Source organism: Thalia democratica, unplaced genomic scaffold (genome assembly GCF_965202585.1).
Source record: "Thalia democratica unplaced genomic scaffold, ktThaDemo2.hap1.1 HAP1_SCAFFOLD_124, whole genome shotgun sequence".
NCBI classification, from domain to species: Eukaryota; Metazoa; Chordata; class Thaliacea; order Salpida; family Salpidae; genus Thalia; species Thalia democratica.
In genome coordinates, this window is record NW_028139280.1 from 41,214 (window position 1) to 60,082 (window position 18,869).

General features: G+C 27.2%; 1 protein-coding gene across 1 annotated transcript in view; it reads left to right on the plus strand.

Moving 5' to 3' along the window:
* The first annotated feature begins 4,248 nt into the window (after positions 1 to 4,248).
* The window catches only part of LOC145845680 (mucosa-associated lymphoid tissue lymphoma translocation protein 1-like), a 38,939-nt gene continuing 24,318 nt past the window's right edge, over positions 4,249 to 18,869 (plus strand). The window contains exons 1-6 of the mRNA XM_082952789.1: positions 4,249 to 4,540; positions 6,120 to 6,262; positions 7,142 to 7,244; positions 11,301 to 11,305; positions 11,579 to 11,757; positions 17,510 to 17,578. Of these exons, the coding sequence (XP_082808915.1) occupies positions 4,249 to 4,540; positions 6,120 to 6,262; positions 7,142 to 7,244; positions 11,301 to 11,305; positions 11,579 to 11,757; positions 17,510 to 17,578 (791 nt within the window). The remainder of the gene's footprint in view (positions 4,541 to 6,119; positions 6,263 to 7,141; positions 7,245 to 11,300; positions 11,306 to 11,578; positions 11,758 to 17,509; positions 17,579 to 18,869) is intronic.

Below are 18,869 nucleotides of genomic sequence, written 5' to 3' on the forward strand. Positions count from 1 at the left end.
GAAATTACTAACTTAAAACAAACCAAAGTTTATACGCTTCATTGCTGAATTACCATAGTAACTATTAGCATTTTACCAACTCTGCTCTGTTCATATTTACTCGCAGATAACCCTGCATATATAGAATTAGTTATAGACCTTTTATTGAAAAGAATTTTTCAAATAATAAAAGATTGTAAAAAACATTTTCTAAGTGTTATAAAGACCTAGATGCACTGTTGTCTTAAGCAGAAAAACTGATTAAAACGGATAGATTTGAGCTCATTAACAGTTATTCTGGGTTAAAAAGATTAAAGCTTGCACAAATTTCATCATTCAACTTTTAGAGTAAGAAGCTACAAAAACTAAACAGACGTATTTTAAAACTTAAAACTTATTAGTGTTAGGACTTTTTACTACAAAAAGCACAATGCCAATATAAATTTTAGTTTCTGAATGTGCTCAAGCAAGTCGAGACTTTAGATATTTGTTTTTATTATGATCAAAAGCAAAGTTATTTTTACCAGTTTAACACTGAAACTTATGTTTAAATTTTCAAAAAGGGTTTCTTAAACGTAACGGTAGCATTTAAGAGAGACGAAGAATGTTGTAGCTTAAGTTTAGTAATTTTAATAATAGTAAGGCTTAACCATTATAAAAGTAACAAAGCTTCGTACTTTTAAAAATAAAATTTACGACTTTTATATATTATAAAAACAGATTTCTGTCAATAAAAAAAGTATTTGAAGTTATTTAAGATTTTCCAAAACTTAAAAGTGTTTTTTGTTAGTTACAAAGAACTAAGTAAGTTGAACTTTTTTCTACTTGAAAATTTACTACTTTTATATATCATAAAAACAGATTTTTGTCAATAAAAAAAGTATTTGAAGTTATTTAAGATTTTCAAAAAATTTAAAGTGTTTTCTGTTAGTTACAAAGAACTAAGTAAGTTGAACTTTTTTATTAAGATAAATCCTAGCAACTATTACGGAGATCAGATGCTTATGTATTTCTTAGCGCAGGGGTCGACAAACTGAGGCCAGCAATCGTATTTATATTTTAGACGGGATTCGGCCAATAAAAGGTAAAACTTGCAAAATTAGCTTGCGGATTATTAACAAAATGTACACGAGATATTATCATACATGAAGGGAAAAAAAAAAAAAACGTTAAAGGTATATTTCAAGCGGAGTTTGAAAGTTTTATTAAATATTCAGGGTCTGTTATGAAGAATAAAACCTAAACTACAACTGCGGCACACGAATATTTTTTAATTTCGAAAACCGGCCTACGACCATTAAATTCTTGCCAAACACTGCTTTAGCGTATTTTCCTAACTTTTTGAAATAAACTGGATATCTGATTCAGACCCTAATACTAGTTTTATTTAGTATAACGGCCAAAGTAAGTCCAGGTTTAGGCTCTGTTAGATTTTCGCCCTTGTTTTCTTCTATCGTAATTAAAACGAACGTACTAACTGTCTTGCCTGGTGGACAATGCACGGCAAAAGGCAAAGCTGGTTTCATTGATATATACCAGTAATCTGTTGCTTCATCATATTACACGATAGATCGTTTGTAGAATGACTTCTGCAAGTTTTTTGAAAGTGACTTACTGACAAGTTTCAAAAAAAAAAACAACCCAGGTATCATTTTACCGAAGGCTTTTGGTCTGGTGATTTAAACTTTATGTTGAGCTTAAGTTAAAACAGCAAAGATAAATTTTCTATTGAAAATTCTTTGAAATTTGTTTATTTATTTCCAAATGAACTCAAAGATAACCTACTTAGGTCATATAATAAACTTGCTTTTAATCATATTTTTTGGTAGTTTCTATTCAACTGTTTAGCCGTATTGTTTTTGATGTATAACTAGTTTATTTAAGTTAACTTTGTAGGTTTTTAAAGTTTTTTTCCGTTTTAATTTTTTGAAGCTTTTTATTCTCTAAGATTACACGCAATTTGAAAATGTGAAAGTTGGTATATGTTGTCAAAAATTTTTTGAATTTAAATTAGAAAAAAAAGTTTTCATCAATAATATTAACCATGTTATTAAAGTTAGCTTGCTAAATAAAGTTTCTAATATTATACAGCAAGCTAATTATTTTGAATATTTCTGGTGTACTACTGTAGTTCATACACTTAATGCTAATTTTGCTCTATTAACACTTAGTTAGTTCTCTTTTATAAAGTTTCTGTAGATAAGGTAAACAAAAATCCCCTAATAATAAAATTCTAAGTTCTGAAGTTAATACAAAATAATTTGAACTTGATATCCATTTATAATTAATTCAAGAAAATTACATAATTTGGTATTTTAAGAGCAAAATGAGTTAATATTTACTGTTAAAAATAAATATACAAAATTAGAAATTATGTGAATTATTTTGTTATATTTTTAATATTTTGTAGATGTGTTTGATCTTTGAATTTTGATCATGTAACTTTGTAATCAGATAGATTTCAAAGCTATCACAAATACTCCTATGTCATCAAGTCTCACTTGTGTACAGTTGAACTCAGAGAATAACCTAGAGTTTAAAAACTTGGTCACGAAAATAAAATTGAACTTGATAATTTTTAAATAAAAAAGCTTGGAAAAACATGAAAATTCTGACTAGTTTTGTATGAAAAATGTTAAAAGTTCAATTGAAAAAAATGTTAAAATAAGGGTTGCCAAAAAAGCTGAAAACCTAGAAAAAACTGAAATTATGAGAATTTTAAATAAAACCTGAACAAATATTGAATTTTCTTCAATTTTATTCTTAATTTTGTTTTTTTAAACAACATTTTTGTAAAACAAGTTGTAAATTTTATCTTTTTTAGATTTAAAAAAGATTATTCAATTTTTTTGGTTAATAATCGGTCAATTATTATTTAATTCATTTACTTTTATTAATAATACAACATTTTTCTTGCATTTCCATTGTTTTAAATGTAATGTAAAGTCAGTCTGACAAAATTCACTTCAAAAGTTTTCTGGAATTATTTTTTAAATTTTAGTAGGAGTATTTAATAAGACAGTAAATACCATTTAAAATTTGTTTTTACAGTTCAAAAAACACACTAAGTCAGAAAAAAATTGATAAAACTTATTCAAAAATATTCCCACATCAAACAACAATTAAAAAAGTGTTGTACTAAATTTTGCAGAAATTTAAACTAATTGCTTTAAATATTTAAGATAATTTCTATGTTTTATTTTTACAAAATTAGTTGTGCAACTTTCAAATACAAATTTAATAGTTGTTTTTGTTTTGTAATGTAAACCAAGAAAAAGAAAAAAAAATTAAAGGAGTAAAGTTTTCACAAAAAAGTAAGTTTTATTCTTATCATTTATTAACATAATTTTTAAGTATATTTTACTTTAGGATTTTTTTAGATTTTGTCTTTTAATCTTAAGTTTGTTTGCTTTTGAATAAACTAATAATTTAAAATTTTAGTTTTTAGGACAATTAAAGAACTTAATATCAAAAATATTTGTTAGTGTTTTAAAAAACATATTAGAAGGTTACTTATTGCAGGGTTGCCACACACTCAGGGAATTCAGGGAAACTAGGAATTTTAAAGTTCATAAAATTCTCAGGGAAACTCCGGGAATTTAGATTTTTTTAAATTCAGAAAAACTCAGGGCAGTTTTGATTTTTTCTTAAAATTTCAGGGAAATTTTAAGATTATTTAAAAAATTTCTAAGAATTTTTTTTTCTAGATCTAGAATGAGATTTAGTTAACCCAGTTTCAAAATTTTGTTCAAAACAGTTGATTTAGTTTATGTTTAAGTGGTCATTTAGAAATGTTTAAGCCTTGTGGCTAGTTCTTCAATATTCTTAGAATCAACATTGTATTTCCTAATAAGTAATAAAATTTTTAAGAATTTGAAAAAAAATCAGGGAAACTCTGGGAAGTTTAAGGTTACTCAGGGAAGTTTATAGTAACTCAATGAAGATTTTTTGACCTGAAGAGTGGCAATCCTGTTATTGGCATAAAGTAAAGATATTTTGATTATATAGTAGAATGCATATTTTTGTTTGGTGATCCTACTAATACTATCTTACTTATTACTGAAGAGTAAATAAAATTTTGAAGATGCAGAAACTTTTCTATAACTCAAAAACTTCAATTTTAATATGATAATTTATTGTCTTGCTTGTTTTATTTACATTCTTTCAGGTATGCAATAACTGAAATTAAAAGTAGCTTAAACACTTTTTTTTGTTTTAATATTTTTATTCCATTTAAAATTTATTAACTTGTGATTTTTTCAAGTGAACATGAATCACTCTGTGGTAGCAATCACACAGCAACCGAATGACCAAATGTTCTACTACGGCCAGCACTTCTGCCTCACATTCACCCTAACCTGCCCCTATCCCCGCTACTCCGCCCACTGGTACTTCAACAACCGGCCCCTGTGCCCCGGCAAGTTTGAAGTGGTCCAGGAACCATATCAGTGCGGGCTGAAGGGGAAGTTGGTGGCGGCGCACCACCAGGGGTTTTATTACTGCAAGGTTGCCACGGCGGACGGGAATTTTGTGGTCACAAGGCAAGCGTTCGTCAGCATAGGTTTGATTTTGTTTGTTATTTTATTTTTTAAATTTATTTAACAAACCTTTTGTTTTATTTTTAAGTTTTAGCCAATATCTATTGACTACTAATTATATCTTCTGTATGACTTCAATGGATTTTTTCTATACTTGCTTTTTTGTGCTCATGAGCTCATTAATCAAACATTTGTTTATGAAATAAATTCTTGTAAAAGTAAATAATAAGTACTTATTAGGGTACCCATATACTCAGTAACTTAGACTAATTTAAGAATTGTCAGAGTCTTTTGTAAATCTCAGGCCTTTTTTATGACTTTAAAATTATCCTCATTGAAAGTTATGTTTATTTTTATATAGCTTAAGCCTTTTGGTATTGTAATGACTTTTTATTTATTTAAGCTATAATTATAGTTTTTCAGTTTTAACTCTTACTACTTTTTTTTTTACACTTTATATAAAATCAGGGTGACTCCTGATGTTTAAGTTTTAAGAGGGGTGTTTTTGACTATTTTTTTGATTAGTAAATTTAATGTTTGTTTTGTTTCAAGAATAAAGTGTTAAGTTTTATAGATTTAAAAGTAAACTTATATACTAGTTTGACTTATTTGTTTCAATAATGATGGAAGATTTGTATATAAAATAATTCTTTTACAAATACTTATGTTATTTAAGAATTAATTACTGAATTATTCCTTATTACCCACTTTAAATTAGTTTACTGTTAAGGGCATAGGGGGGAATTTTTTTTTGAAATTTTATCTTATTTTATATAGTTTTCATTAAGCTACAAAAACGAATTTAAAATAATATTTGAGATATAGCCGGTCACAGTCAGAGGCAACAATAGGTTCCTTCTGGGAGGCGCAAATCATTTTTTTTTGTATTTATATTATAAAATTTCTATTTTAATTTTTTTTAAAATTCTGTTCCAATAACCCCCCTATGCCCTTAAAACACCTTAAAATTTACTGTTTAAACAAAATAGTTTATGTATAAAAATATTTTTCTAAATTCTGAAAAAAACACAGAAGTGGCACCAAGTTATTATTTCACCATTTTCCTATAGCCAATAAATCTTATAAAAATAACAGGGTTTCCACTTACTCAGATAGTTTGTTTTTTCTCAAGAGCAGCAAGCCTGAAATAAGTTTTATTATCACTTTGAACTAGACATGAGCACATCTTAATAACACATTTTTTTTGCCATTGTACAAAAGGATGCTTTTTTAATGATGGCTAAAAAATCTCAGCTTTGCTGAATATAGCCAACATAGTTTTGGTGTATACTAAATTTAGTAATCATGCAAAAAGCATACTGTGCATTTTTTTACTTCAACTGATTTATTACATGTTTTTTGACATAAAGCAGGGTTGCCACACACTCAGGGAATTTCAAAGTTCTAGAAAATCTTAACATTGTAATTTTTTAATAAATAATAAAATTTTTAAAGATTTAAAAAAAAAACTCATGGAAACTCATGGAATTTTAGAGTTACTCAGGGAAGTTTCTGGTCACTCAGGGAAGATTTCTTGACTTAAAGAGTGGCAACCCTGATAATGTCTACATTTTTCTAATATTAATACCAACATCACAACAGCGTTTCCGCCTCCCTCAGCAGGCCTGCAGCAGTTCCAAGCATCCGACAAGGTGGCGTTGCTCATAGGAAATGACAATTACGACCACTTCAGCAACCTGGACTGCGCCTCGCTAGATGCGTTTGTGCTCAGCAAGAGACTCAGGGTTGGTTTTGAATTGTCTATTTATTTATACAGGGTTGCCACTTTACCTGGAAACCTGGAAAAACCTTGAAAAATCTGGAATTTGACAATTTTTGCAAAAATAACCTGGAGTTTAAGAAATTTTGAAAAAAACCTGGAATTTTAACAATTTTCACATGTTCAGTAGTAAAATTTTTGTTTGACTCAAAAAATCTATCTTATAAAAATTTTGTTATCATCAAAAATTTTTTTATTAAAAAACATGTTTAAAGTAGCTTTACACTACCTTTACAAAGTTTATATACTATTTAACTCAGTTTCTTACTTTAGACTTAACTTTAAACTAAAAATAGATCCAAAAATGTGTACTTTTAAAAACCTGGAAGATATTTGGAAAATCTGGAAAAATTAAAAAAAAAAAAACAAGTGGCAACCCTGTTTATAGTTTTAATAAGTGTTCTTCCTTGATACAAAAATACCAAGGAAAATAATTATTTGAGTCTAAAAACTTACTTTACCTGTGATGTGTATCACTTTAAAATAAAACATTCTTGTCTATCAAGGAAAACTTGTCAATAGTTATTTTTTATTTATAAATAGTTTTGATAAGTGTTCTTCCTTACTATAAAAGTACAAAAAAAACTCTTTGAACCTTAAACTTACTTTGTGTGTAATGCGTTTTATACATTTAAATAAAGCATTGAAGTCAACTTTTAAATGTCATTTATTTACTATGGTTACCCATCAGGAATAACTTCATTTCAAAACCTAATCGTTTACAAACCATAACCACAAATAAACCCAAATATAGGTCATACATCCAATATTCTTTTCAGGACTAGCTTTTATTCAACCAAATAAAATAACAACACATAGGCATACAACCAACATTCCTTTTCAGGAGGAGCTGCACTTCAAAACCCTGTCGTTCACCAACCTCAACCGGGGAGACATGATGGTCGCGCTTGACTGGTTTTGCCAGCTTTGCAGGACGGGCTGCTACTGTTAGTTGAAATTAAATAATTACAAGTAGTTGAATGAAATACTTTAACTTTTTTATGTGGAAAACTGTGAAACCATTATACGTAGGTAAGCTGCTTATGGTTGAAAGAAACCGCCTCTGAAACTCATATCATTTTTCATGCAGTAGACAGTATAGTACTTGACAGTTTTCTAACTATATTAACTAACATTTTTTTGACAAAATCATATTAATGTATATTGAAATAAATACTTAATTTATTAAAACGCATGAATGCCTCTGTGAATTTTCTTAATGTTGCATGTTTAAAGTGTTACTTGAGCTTGTTGTGAATTGTAAATAGAAAATCGTAAACTTAAGTATACTTTTGTATTTTGTTATCTAAAAGAATTTTTTTTAAATTATGTTTTTTCGGTTTGAAAATTATGTTTTGTTTTCCGTGAGTTGAAACAATTTCCTAAAAAGTAATTGTTGGTAGGCGCAAAATATGCATGAAGACACTTTTGAACATATTAAAATTTTTATTTTGTTAATAATTTTTTATTGCCATCACTGTTACCCCCTAACTCTTACCCTTAATCGATAACGTTTTTCTATAATGTTGAAAAAAATTTTTTTTGCTATCACTGTTACCCATAACCCTTACCCTTGGTCGGTTTTTTGTTTTCTTATTTATAAACATTTTATATATTTTTTCGTTTATTAATTTTTGCTTTAATTCTTACCCATGACCCTTGGTTGGTTTTTTTTTGTTATCTTATTTTTTTTTAATCTATTTTTTTAGTTTCATGCAAAATTTACCTTTCTTTCAAAACTGCCTTCGTGCAAAATTGACACCTTGTGCAAAAGTGACCCTTCATGCATAAATGTCAAATGTGTTCGTGAAAAAGTGTCTTTGTCTAAAATTGTCCTCATGTGCAAAATTGTCTTCTAGCAAAAGTACATACGCGCAATAGTGTCCTTCGTGCATATTTGACAGGTCCCCAGTATTTATAGTTAAAATATTTTTTATGCTGCAATCTGTAAATGTTTTATTTAATTTTATTTATAGTATTTTACTCAAGTTGAGTTAACCGTATCTTCTTGTGGGATCCAAACTTAAAATTAATTTTTATCGATGAACTCTTATTAGAGCTTTTCATGTAAATAGAATAATGTATAACCAGTTTAAAAAAAATCACTTTTGGTTTTGCTGTGGTTTCTCCGCTGCCTTTTGCATTAATTATCACATTAAAAAGCTTCTTTTAAATTTAATTAAAAATTACTTATCAAAATTTTTTTAATACAATATTGATAGTTTTCATATTAAAATACTTTTTATTTGATAATTAAAAGATCACACTCTATTTAGACAGTTCATAAAAGCTATCAGTCAAAAAAGAAATGTTAACAATTTTTAATCGGATTACATGGCAATTTAAATTACTTCAAATAAAATTCTGAAAATTTAAACTATTATGATATTTTCAAAGGGCCTATCTAAATAGTTAATTAAAGTTGAATAAAAAAGGTTTTTCAGAAGGTTGTTAAAAGGTGTGGTAAAAAAACAAATAAAAAATAAAAAAATAAAACCCATAATAATTGCGAAATATAAAAACTTGAAATTTAAATCCAATCGTTTCGCAAGACATAAGTTGTTTAATGAAGTATATGATAAATTCTCGGATTTGTAAGAACATACCATGATGTAGTGTAATGATTTTGTAGGTTTGTGAGAAACTGTCTTGCAACAATAAGCATTCAAATAATTTGAAAATCATTTATGTATTTATTTTATTTATTTTATTTATCACTGTTTTTATTTTTGAATTTGTCTAAAAGCTTCTAATCAGTATAGATTAAATCATGCCTATAGCATAATTAATTTTGTTATGTAGGGTATATAATTTTTTGTTTATTCTATCACAATAAATGCGCGATGTCTAATGTAACGTAAACTATTACTTACGGTTTAGATCAGTGTTTCCCAAAGTGGGCCAACTGGTCCCCTTGGGGGACATGACAGATACTCCAGGGGGCTAGAGCAGCAAAGGGGTAAGAGGGGGGGCATGAGCAGTAAAGGAGCCACAGGGGGGCCATGAGGTCATACTTTGAAACTTGCACTAGATATTCTTGAGTTGCAGGTGAAGAGCAAAAAAAGGTCTAAGGGGTTATTTATGGTAGTTAGAAACTTACACTAGATATTCTCGAGTTGCATATGAAGATAAAAAACAAAAAAAGGTAGTTTATGAGCAATCTTGCTGAAGGGGGACATGGCTTTGTTAATTTCTTTAAAGGAAGACATTTGCAAAAAAGGTTGGGAAACCATGGTTTAGATCAGGGATTGACAGGTAAAGAAAAGAACGTTTTTTATGTGGTTTAAAAAACACATTTAAAGATATTTTTTTTGAATAAAAAAATTTAGGCGATAGATTATCTTTTAAAGATAACACTAAAATTTAATTTTTGTTTTTTTGAGAATTTCAATATAACACACTAGTTGAAAAAATTTTTTTAATGCGATCGCGGGCCGCAGTTTGCCGACCCCTGGTTTAGATAAATTGGGAAAGATATTTAAATAGAAAACAATGTAATGTCAACTGCCTTATTAATAACAGCAACCATCTATTTCCTAATAAAAAGCTAAAGTATTATACTTTAAAAAAGTAAAGAAAGTGCAGAGATTACAGAGTGCTGACTATAACTACAAATTTCAACAAAACAATGGAACATTTAATATACTAATAAGTATCTTAGAACGTAAGTAACAGAAGCATTTAATTCTCCAATCTAACGCGTTTATAACACATTATATCAGCACTCATCAACACCGATTACTGCGAGAAATTGAAAGAAAAATGTTCTATTATAAGCATTTCAAAAAATGTAGCTCCTTGTAATAAAACTATTTTGTTTATTTTTTCAAAACTTAAGCTTAAGCTAAACTAAGTCATCACAGTATAGTGCTTACAACAAACTTTTATTAAAAGTTTTTTTAAAACTTATTTATGTTTTAACAACTTTATTGTACATGTCTTTATGGTGAGTTAAATTTAAACTATCTGTATAATATTCCTAGTAAGATTCAGTAAAGATACTTAGTTTAAGTTTGTAAAAGTTAAAACGAAAATTAATACAAAGTAAGAGTAAATTATTACTATAACTGCCTCGTTAACAGATATCTTTATTTATTATAGTTAACAAATTTTTCAAGCTGCAAAGAAAAATAAAGCATATAAGCGAACAAAAAGAAAAACAATTTGCACTTTAAAAATTTATAGAATTCTCTATTTTAATTAGTGATATAATGTTTTTATGGCATATCAAGTTGTACTCATATTTACAGGCATATTTTATGTTCTTTAATGTTCTTATTACTTTCAACACTGTTTTATGTGCCAAAAATTACCCTTTACTTTCAGGCGTGATTTTGTGTATACAAAATGCCCTTTTTACTTTCAGGCGTGATTTTTTGTATACAAAATGCCCTTTTTACTTTCAGGCGTGATTTTGTGCATACAAAATGTACTTTTTACTTTCAGGCGTGATCTTTCGCATACAAAATGTTCTTTTTACTTTCAGGCGTGATTTTTCGTATAAAAAATGTCCTTTTTACTTTCAGGCGTGATTTTTCGTATACAAAATGCCCTTTTTACTTTCAGACGTGATTTTTCGTATACAAAATGTACTTTTTACTTTCAGGCGTTATTTTGTGCATACAAAATGTACTTTTTACTTATAGGCGTGATCTTTCGCATACAAAATGCCCTTTTTACTTTCAGGCGTGATTTTTCGCATACAAAATGTACTTTTTACTTTCAGGAGTGATTTTTTGCATGCAAAATATTCTTTTACTTTCAGGCGTGATTTTTCGTACACAAAATGTCCTTTTTACTCTCAGGCGTGATTTTTCGCATGCAAATGTTCTTTTTACTTTCAGGCGTGATTTTATGTATACAAAATGTTCTTTTACTTTCAGGCGTGGTTTTTCGCATACAAAATGTCCTTTTTACTTTCAGGAGTGATTTTGTGCATACAAAATGTACTTTTTACTTTCTGGCGTGATTTTTTGCATTCAAAATGTTCTTTTTACTTTCAGGCGTGGTTTTGTGCATACAAAATGTACTTTTTACTTTCAGGAGTGATTTTTTGCATGCAAAATGTCCTTTTTACTCTCAGGCGTGATTTTTCGCATGCAAATGTTCTTTTTACTTTCAGGCGTGGTTTTATGTATACAAAATGTTCTTTTACTTTCAGGCGTGGTTTTTCGCATACAAAATGTCCTTTTTACTTTCAGGAGTGATTTTGTGTATACAAAATGTCCTTTTTACTTTCAGGCGTGGTTTTGTGTATACAAAACGTCCTTTTTACTTTCAGGGCGTGGTGTACTTCAGCGGGCACGGCTACTCGGCCAACACGGAACTGTACCTGGTGCCGACGGACGCGCTTGAGATGAGAAGCAATTTTTGCGTCTCAGTTCAGATGATCGCCAGGAAAATTCAGTTGGAGTGCGATCCAAAACTGACGCTGGTGTTACCTGATACTTGCAGAATAAAGTTAGTAGTTTTTATGCAACTTGCTGTAAATTGTCATTTTACTTTAACTTTTGCATTTGAAATAGTACCTTTATGGTTCCAAATTGACGCTGGTGTTACCAGATGAAGTTGGTGCAAGTGCTATTAGTTATTGTGATAAATTTGTTGAGACATGCAGAAAAATATTTGGTTGATTTATAATGTTTTATCGTTAGCCCAAATTGACTGTAGTTCTACTAGACGCATGTAGAACCAAGTTTGTAATTTTTACTATGTTAATCATGTTTTTATGTCGTGAAATATTTAAAATGCTACCTGCAGAATCAAGTCGGTTTTATATGTATTGTATAATTATACCATTATTTATCATTTTAGGTATGTAATATAAAGTTCTGCTATTATGACGTTGGTACTATATGACAATTGCAGATTGATTGTATGACTTAAAATATTGATTATAAATCGAATTTTTGTTACTTAAAATATATTACTATGGTTTAAAATAATTAAAATGTCGCCTGCAGAAAGTTGTTTGTGAACAAATTGACTCTTTGTCAAACATTGTCACTATGTTTTACATACTAAAAATTTGTCGGGTCACTTATGTATATATACATAATAATACAAAAATACATGTATATATATATATAGATAAAAACTTTTCAAAATTGCATATTCAAGTTACTATTTCTAACTTTAATGTTGCATGTGTATTAAATGTGGTAACTTGTGCATTATTAGTTAAGTTTAAAACCTCTAAAAATATACATGTATAGTAGTAAATTTCTAAATTTCCCCAGCAGAATAAAGTTTGTTATATAATTCAATATTGCTTATTATTTTGTATTGAAAATTAAAAGTTTTGATGGGTCGACTGTAAAAAAATTATTAAAAAAACTTACCATCTTACATAAAGTGCTATATAAAATTTTTACATGCCTGATGAAATCAAGTTGTTTGGTATAAAAATATGTTTACCTTTTTAAATTATTCTAACAGTAATATTTCAAGCCCTTATGTTAGTATGGAGTATTAGTGATGTTTTACAATTTGAATAAATTTTTAATGTTCTCTACGTAACGATATTAGAAATGAATATTTTGATCACTGCTAGGCTCCGATGGTAAAAACGACCTTGTCAAGTATAAAAAATAGTAAACTGCACTTAACAATGTCGTTCGTATACAATGAAGATGTTTATGTGTAATTATATTATTAATTAAAAGTATAATTAATTTTTGGTATTATGGTAAGGAATAAAATATTTACTTTTCAATGGTGTTATTATTTAAGGGCATAGGAGAGGGTAAACACCTTTTTTTGAGATTTGATCTTATTTCATATAGTTTTTACAAAGCTAAAAGATGCTTTTTACAGATTAAAAAAATTCAAAATAACTTTTGAGATATAGCCGGTCAAAGTTGGAGGCAACAATAGGTATCTTATGGGAGGCGCAAACTAAAACGGCAAAAATAAACTATTTCACTAAAAATCTATTTTCTCCTACGTTTTTTGAGATAACTACCTCAAACTTTCAGGAAATGTTCCTTGATATGTTTAGAAAATTCTGTCGCAACGAATTAAAAAAAAAATAAAATGTATAAAAATAAACAAAAGAAAACAGTCCCGAACTGTCTTATTCTAATCAGTGAAATTTGTTGCATATGCAAACAAAGTAATAGAAACTATTGTCTTCATTTGTTTTTAAACATTGTGTTTTGTACTTTTGATTTAGTTTACGGGTAAAAATCTAACATTACAATTGGTATCTAATGAGATTAATTACAAATTTATTGATTCAAAATTCTTTTATAAAACCATTTTTAACTTAATTAATAATAATATTAATGAGATGTTCAGTTGAAATAAATTTCCCATTCAAACAGAAATGCACATCGTCATTCGTGCTTTAAAGTTTAAAAAATTTTTTAATGTTCTCTATGCAAAAGTACCACCTCAAGTCCTCAATTGCGCGATGCTTAAGAAGGTTTTTGATTTTTATTTTTAAAGTTTCCATTTAAAAAAGAGGATTTTGAAGGTTGTTTTTTACCTGAATCACCGTAATTTGCTTTTTGTTTCTACTTTAAGTCAATGAAAGTTACAATGCTTTTAGAACAAAATAATAGAAACTATCTTCTCTTTACCTTTATTTATCTTTTTTTGATCATTAGTTAAAAAAAAAATTAACAGTACTTATCATAAAAAATAATTTTAAACAGTTTTTTACATGTATCACAATATTGAAGCTCAAATTAGAAAAAATATTTTAAATGCAAGAAACAAAAGATGTTGCTTGAAACTTCATTTTAATCATTGTAAAAAAAAACATTTGTACACTAGCTGAAAAAGAACTAGATTTATAATAACTTTATATTAATAAATAGTTTTATAAATAATAAAAATAGAAGAATTTAAATCAGTTTCAAAACAAGTTTGTGCAGTCACTATAAATTTATTGAATAAAAAAAAAGTGTGAAAATATGTTATGTCCAGTCCATAGGTTATATAAAATTGTGAAGCATCCCAAAGTATTACCTAAAATGATATTATATTTCATTTGAAAAAAAAACATCATTCTTTTTTGCTGTTGTATTGACGCTAATAACGAATAAACATCTGTTAATGAAATAAAAAAATACGTAACACCATATAATTAAAACTATGGATTATAAATAAAGCGCGGTTAAATGCATGTGCATTTTTATTTCAACGAGAGATTGTTATTATAATGAGTGCTTTATGTCGGTATGAATAGTTGCAATAAAAAGTACAAAACGAAAGTGCGTTTAGGAATTTAATGCATTGTATGGAAATTTTTGATTTGTTTATGTAAGTAGTACAAAAAAACCATGTTTTATGTTGAAAGTGAATGTAAATGTAAACAAATTTTGTTGCAATAAGTGTCTGTAAAAGTTGTTGTAATTATACAATGTTAAAATATTTGTTGCAAACGTTAGTTGCATTTCGTTTGTTTTTTTATTCGCAAAAGTCAATGTATTATATCGTATAACGAGGTTTAATAATTTAAAACGTTTTTTATTTGTCAATGAAATGAAAATAAAAATGTGTTGATTCAATTCTTGTAAAACTATTTAAGTATTAAACATTTTCAGGTTGTTTAGTTTGCAAAAATAATATGTATGTTATAAAACGTTAAGAACTTGTAAACTGTTTGAATATCAATAAAATAAAAATCAAATCAAATTATCCGAGACAATTGCACCATTTTGAGTATATAAATCCAATCCGTTAGCGATTTAAGCTGTCGTCGGTGATAAACAAAACAAGGTAAAGCAAATACAGTATAACCTTTGTTTATTTAAAAAAACATTTTCGTGTTTAAATAAAGCCTTCAATAAAAAAGTTGTTGAATTTGTTTAATGAATTCATTAGTTCAATAGTTTTAACTGTTAAATAATTTTTATTGTATTTAAACAACATTAAATAATTTACTGCAAGATCATTCATACTAATCTATTTATGCTATTCTCTTCAAAAGCTAAAATTATTGAAGAAAATGGTATACATAGATAGTTATTAATAGTCTTGCTATAAAAAGATCGAAATATTGTCCGAAGATGTTCATTGTTGTGTAAATTCCGGCTGGTTTGCTTTGTTAAGTAGGATAATATTGCAAATAAAACAAAAAACTAAAATTAAATATGTTTTTTTTATTCGAAGAATCAAACTAAAACGGTAATGGTTCATCTTTGAAAAAAATTCCATGTGTTAATTTTCTAAATTTTGAAAGTAATAAAAACAGACATGAAACTTTTTGCTATGAATTAAAATATTTTCTTTTTTTTCGTTTCTATACAGGAAATTGTTGCTAAAAATACATAAAAATATTTCCTTAAAACTTGTAATATTTAGCATTAGAAAACATAGGAGAATGTAGATTATAAATATAAGTTTCCAATAAATCGGATGTGACAAATTTATTTATTATATACCTTTTTATTGGAAACAAAAATAAATATTATAAATAAATGATTATTTTTAAATTTTATGATGAATAAAAAAAAATTTATAGCCTTTACTAATATTTTTCAAGTAAGAGCTAATTGTCTTGAAATATAGAACTTAATTAATTTTTACCATAATATCGGAAAACGTAAATACTTTCTAAAGGTATTAAAATATACCACAAAAAGTTCAAATAGGTATCTTTTTTTATTTTTTTTTAGACGTAAATATGTTTAGTAGTTAAGGTTATGTTATAGGTTTTAATTTGTTTACCATGTTGGTCTTGCTTTTTAGATTTTTATATTAACTTACAAATAATTTCTACACTTAAAAAAACTCAAATTATCAAAGTCGTAATGATAAAATGTTAATAAAAAAAAGTGAAACATTTTAGTAATTTTAATTAGTAATTTTGTATTGTAATTCGAATTTCCATTTGTTTGCATTTTTAAGTGGGACAAAAAGCAAGTTTTACGAGTGAATAATGTTTAAAAGTAAACATTAGTCTGCGTTTTTAAGTTATGTAAATAAAATACACATTTTTTTTTGCAATAAACACAATTAAGTCATGTTTTATTAGTGAATTGATAAGTAAATTTGCAACTAGCGTTTGCATAAAGATGCACTGTAATGAGATTATCCATTAGTTTGCATTTTTAACTGCGACGTTGAATAAATATAACAAACATGTTTGTTTATAGTAAACAGAATTAGTTCATGATTTGTTGGTGATTAAAGTAAAAGTAAATATTTTTGTAATTAGTGTCTGTAAAAGCTTTTGTATGACAAGGTCAATTAGTTTATATAAAATATATTTTGCTTTTGTTTATTTTCTGAAAATAGAATAAATAGATTAGTTATAATAAAAACAGATCAAAAGTTTATCCAGGAAATTGTGTAATCATGTCTAAATTTTTATTTATTTGTATTGTTATGTAGGATAAAAGTGTAGAATAATTTATAACTTCTAACGATGTTTTATTGATGATTAAAGTTAAAGTAAATATAATGTAAACTTATTTTGGCGCCATCAATAAAGATTTTGTCTTGAAAAGTTTATTTGATTTACCTTGAAAATTGCCTTTTGTTTATAAACTGAATCCAGGAATTTTGTCATCCCCGAGAAAACATTTAACTTTTATTTTACTTTCGTTGGGAATATCTGAAATTGGAAAACTTTGAAAAACATCTTGAACAATGTTTATACTTGAAATAAAAAAATAGATTATATAAGAAACCAGTATGTTATCTAAAGCATATATATTATAAACAATAAAAAATGAAATGTTTTAAAGACTTAATTTAAGACTATATAATTTATTATGATATATTATTTTTGTAAAATAGTGCGGCAGTTTCTTTTCAGTAAATATGTACTTTTAACAATTTTTTTTCACTTTGAACACAAGTGATGCTAATAACAGTAGTTTATTCAATTTTATAAATTAAACAATGGTGAAGCTGTTAAAACTAATACTTAGTTTTTATTTTCAGCACTTAAAATACTATATTTACATAAATTTTAAAGTTTCATAATTTCAGTAGTGCTGGAGCTATCAAGGATATTAAAATATTTTTATATATATTTTTCAACAATACTCAAGCAACTAAAATTTCTGTTTTTAATTTTACGTATTTGGCAGTTATCAAAACTTTTCAATACAACTTTATTAAACTTTATGTTATTCACAGTAATGAAGTCGCCATCAACAATGTTCAGCCGAGTTATCGTCTGTTTTTTATTTATTATATTTATTTTTACAGTAGTTATTATTTATTTTTTATTAATATTTATTTATTATTACAGCAATGAAGTCTCAAACAACAACGTAGCAGTTCAACCGACCCACCCAAATGTTGTGTTCGCTTACGCCACGTGAGTTTGCTATTACTTACAAAAACTACTTTACAAGAAATAATGATTTTAGTTTTTCAATCCAACAGTGTTTCTCAACTCTATTATAAATTGAACAGGTACAAACATGAGCGTTAAACGTTGATTTGAAAAATGTTTGTTGATCACAAACTGGCAAACATAACATTTTACTAACCGCAAAACAACAATAATTAAAATAATATTAATAATACCTACAAATAAATAAAAATGACATCAAAGCAGCAACGGTATTAAAATTATGAGCGTTGTTAAATTGTGTTAAAAATGTTTATTGATCACAAACTAACAAATAGAACCGCTTAATGATAACCATAATAATAATAATTATACTTATAGTGAAGTAAACAACGATAACAATGACGTTAAAGTAACAAAGGTTTTAAAATAATGAGTTGTATGAGGTTACAAGTTTGTTGTAGCATGCAAACTACTTGAAAAATACGTAGAAAGTTATTATAAAGCAGCTCACCAGGTGTATATAGGTCATCACGTGATTTAAATTTAAAGTGGATTTCAGGTGCAATTATACGTAGATTCGAATTTAAAAGTTTCCTTGGCTCAATTTTTTGCAAATATGCTGCAATCAAAGATGCAAAAATGTGTGAAAATAATTACTTATTAGTAATCCAGGTGTACTGTGCGTAAAAAGACGTTAAATGTTCATTCAGGTCATGGTAACGAATTCCAGGTGTAGTAATACGTAGATTCGAAGCAATGTTGAACTTTTATAACTTCCTCGATTCAATATTTTGCATAAAATGCTGCAATGCACACGTGGTGCTGCAATTAAAATTGTTCAAAACTTTCGACTGCATAGTTGTGTGGAAATAGATGAGGCAGAAAGTTTTTTTAAAAATATTGGTAGAATTTAAAAAGCGTACCGAATGTTAAACATAAAAACACAACATAAAGTCTACAAACAAATAGATAGCTTAAAACTTTTTTAAAAGTTTTGTATAAGACTCAAAGAATAAACTCAACTTTTTTATTTATTTTTTATTTAAATTCACTAAACAAACTTTGCAAACCACAAAATAAACCCACGCATTTCTACTCATCACAAAATCAACTTGCAAAATCCAATTTCTTGGAGAATAAATAATTTTTCAGTTACTCACAAATTTCAAATTGTCTCAAAAACATCCATTTGCAGAAATCGTAGAGTTGCCACAGTCAATTTTCAATATAAAATAAAATACAATAGTAAACTCCTACATTTCTAAACAATCGTTTAATAAAAACTCACTGATTTCCGAACAATCGTATAATA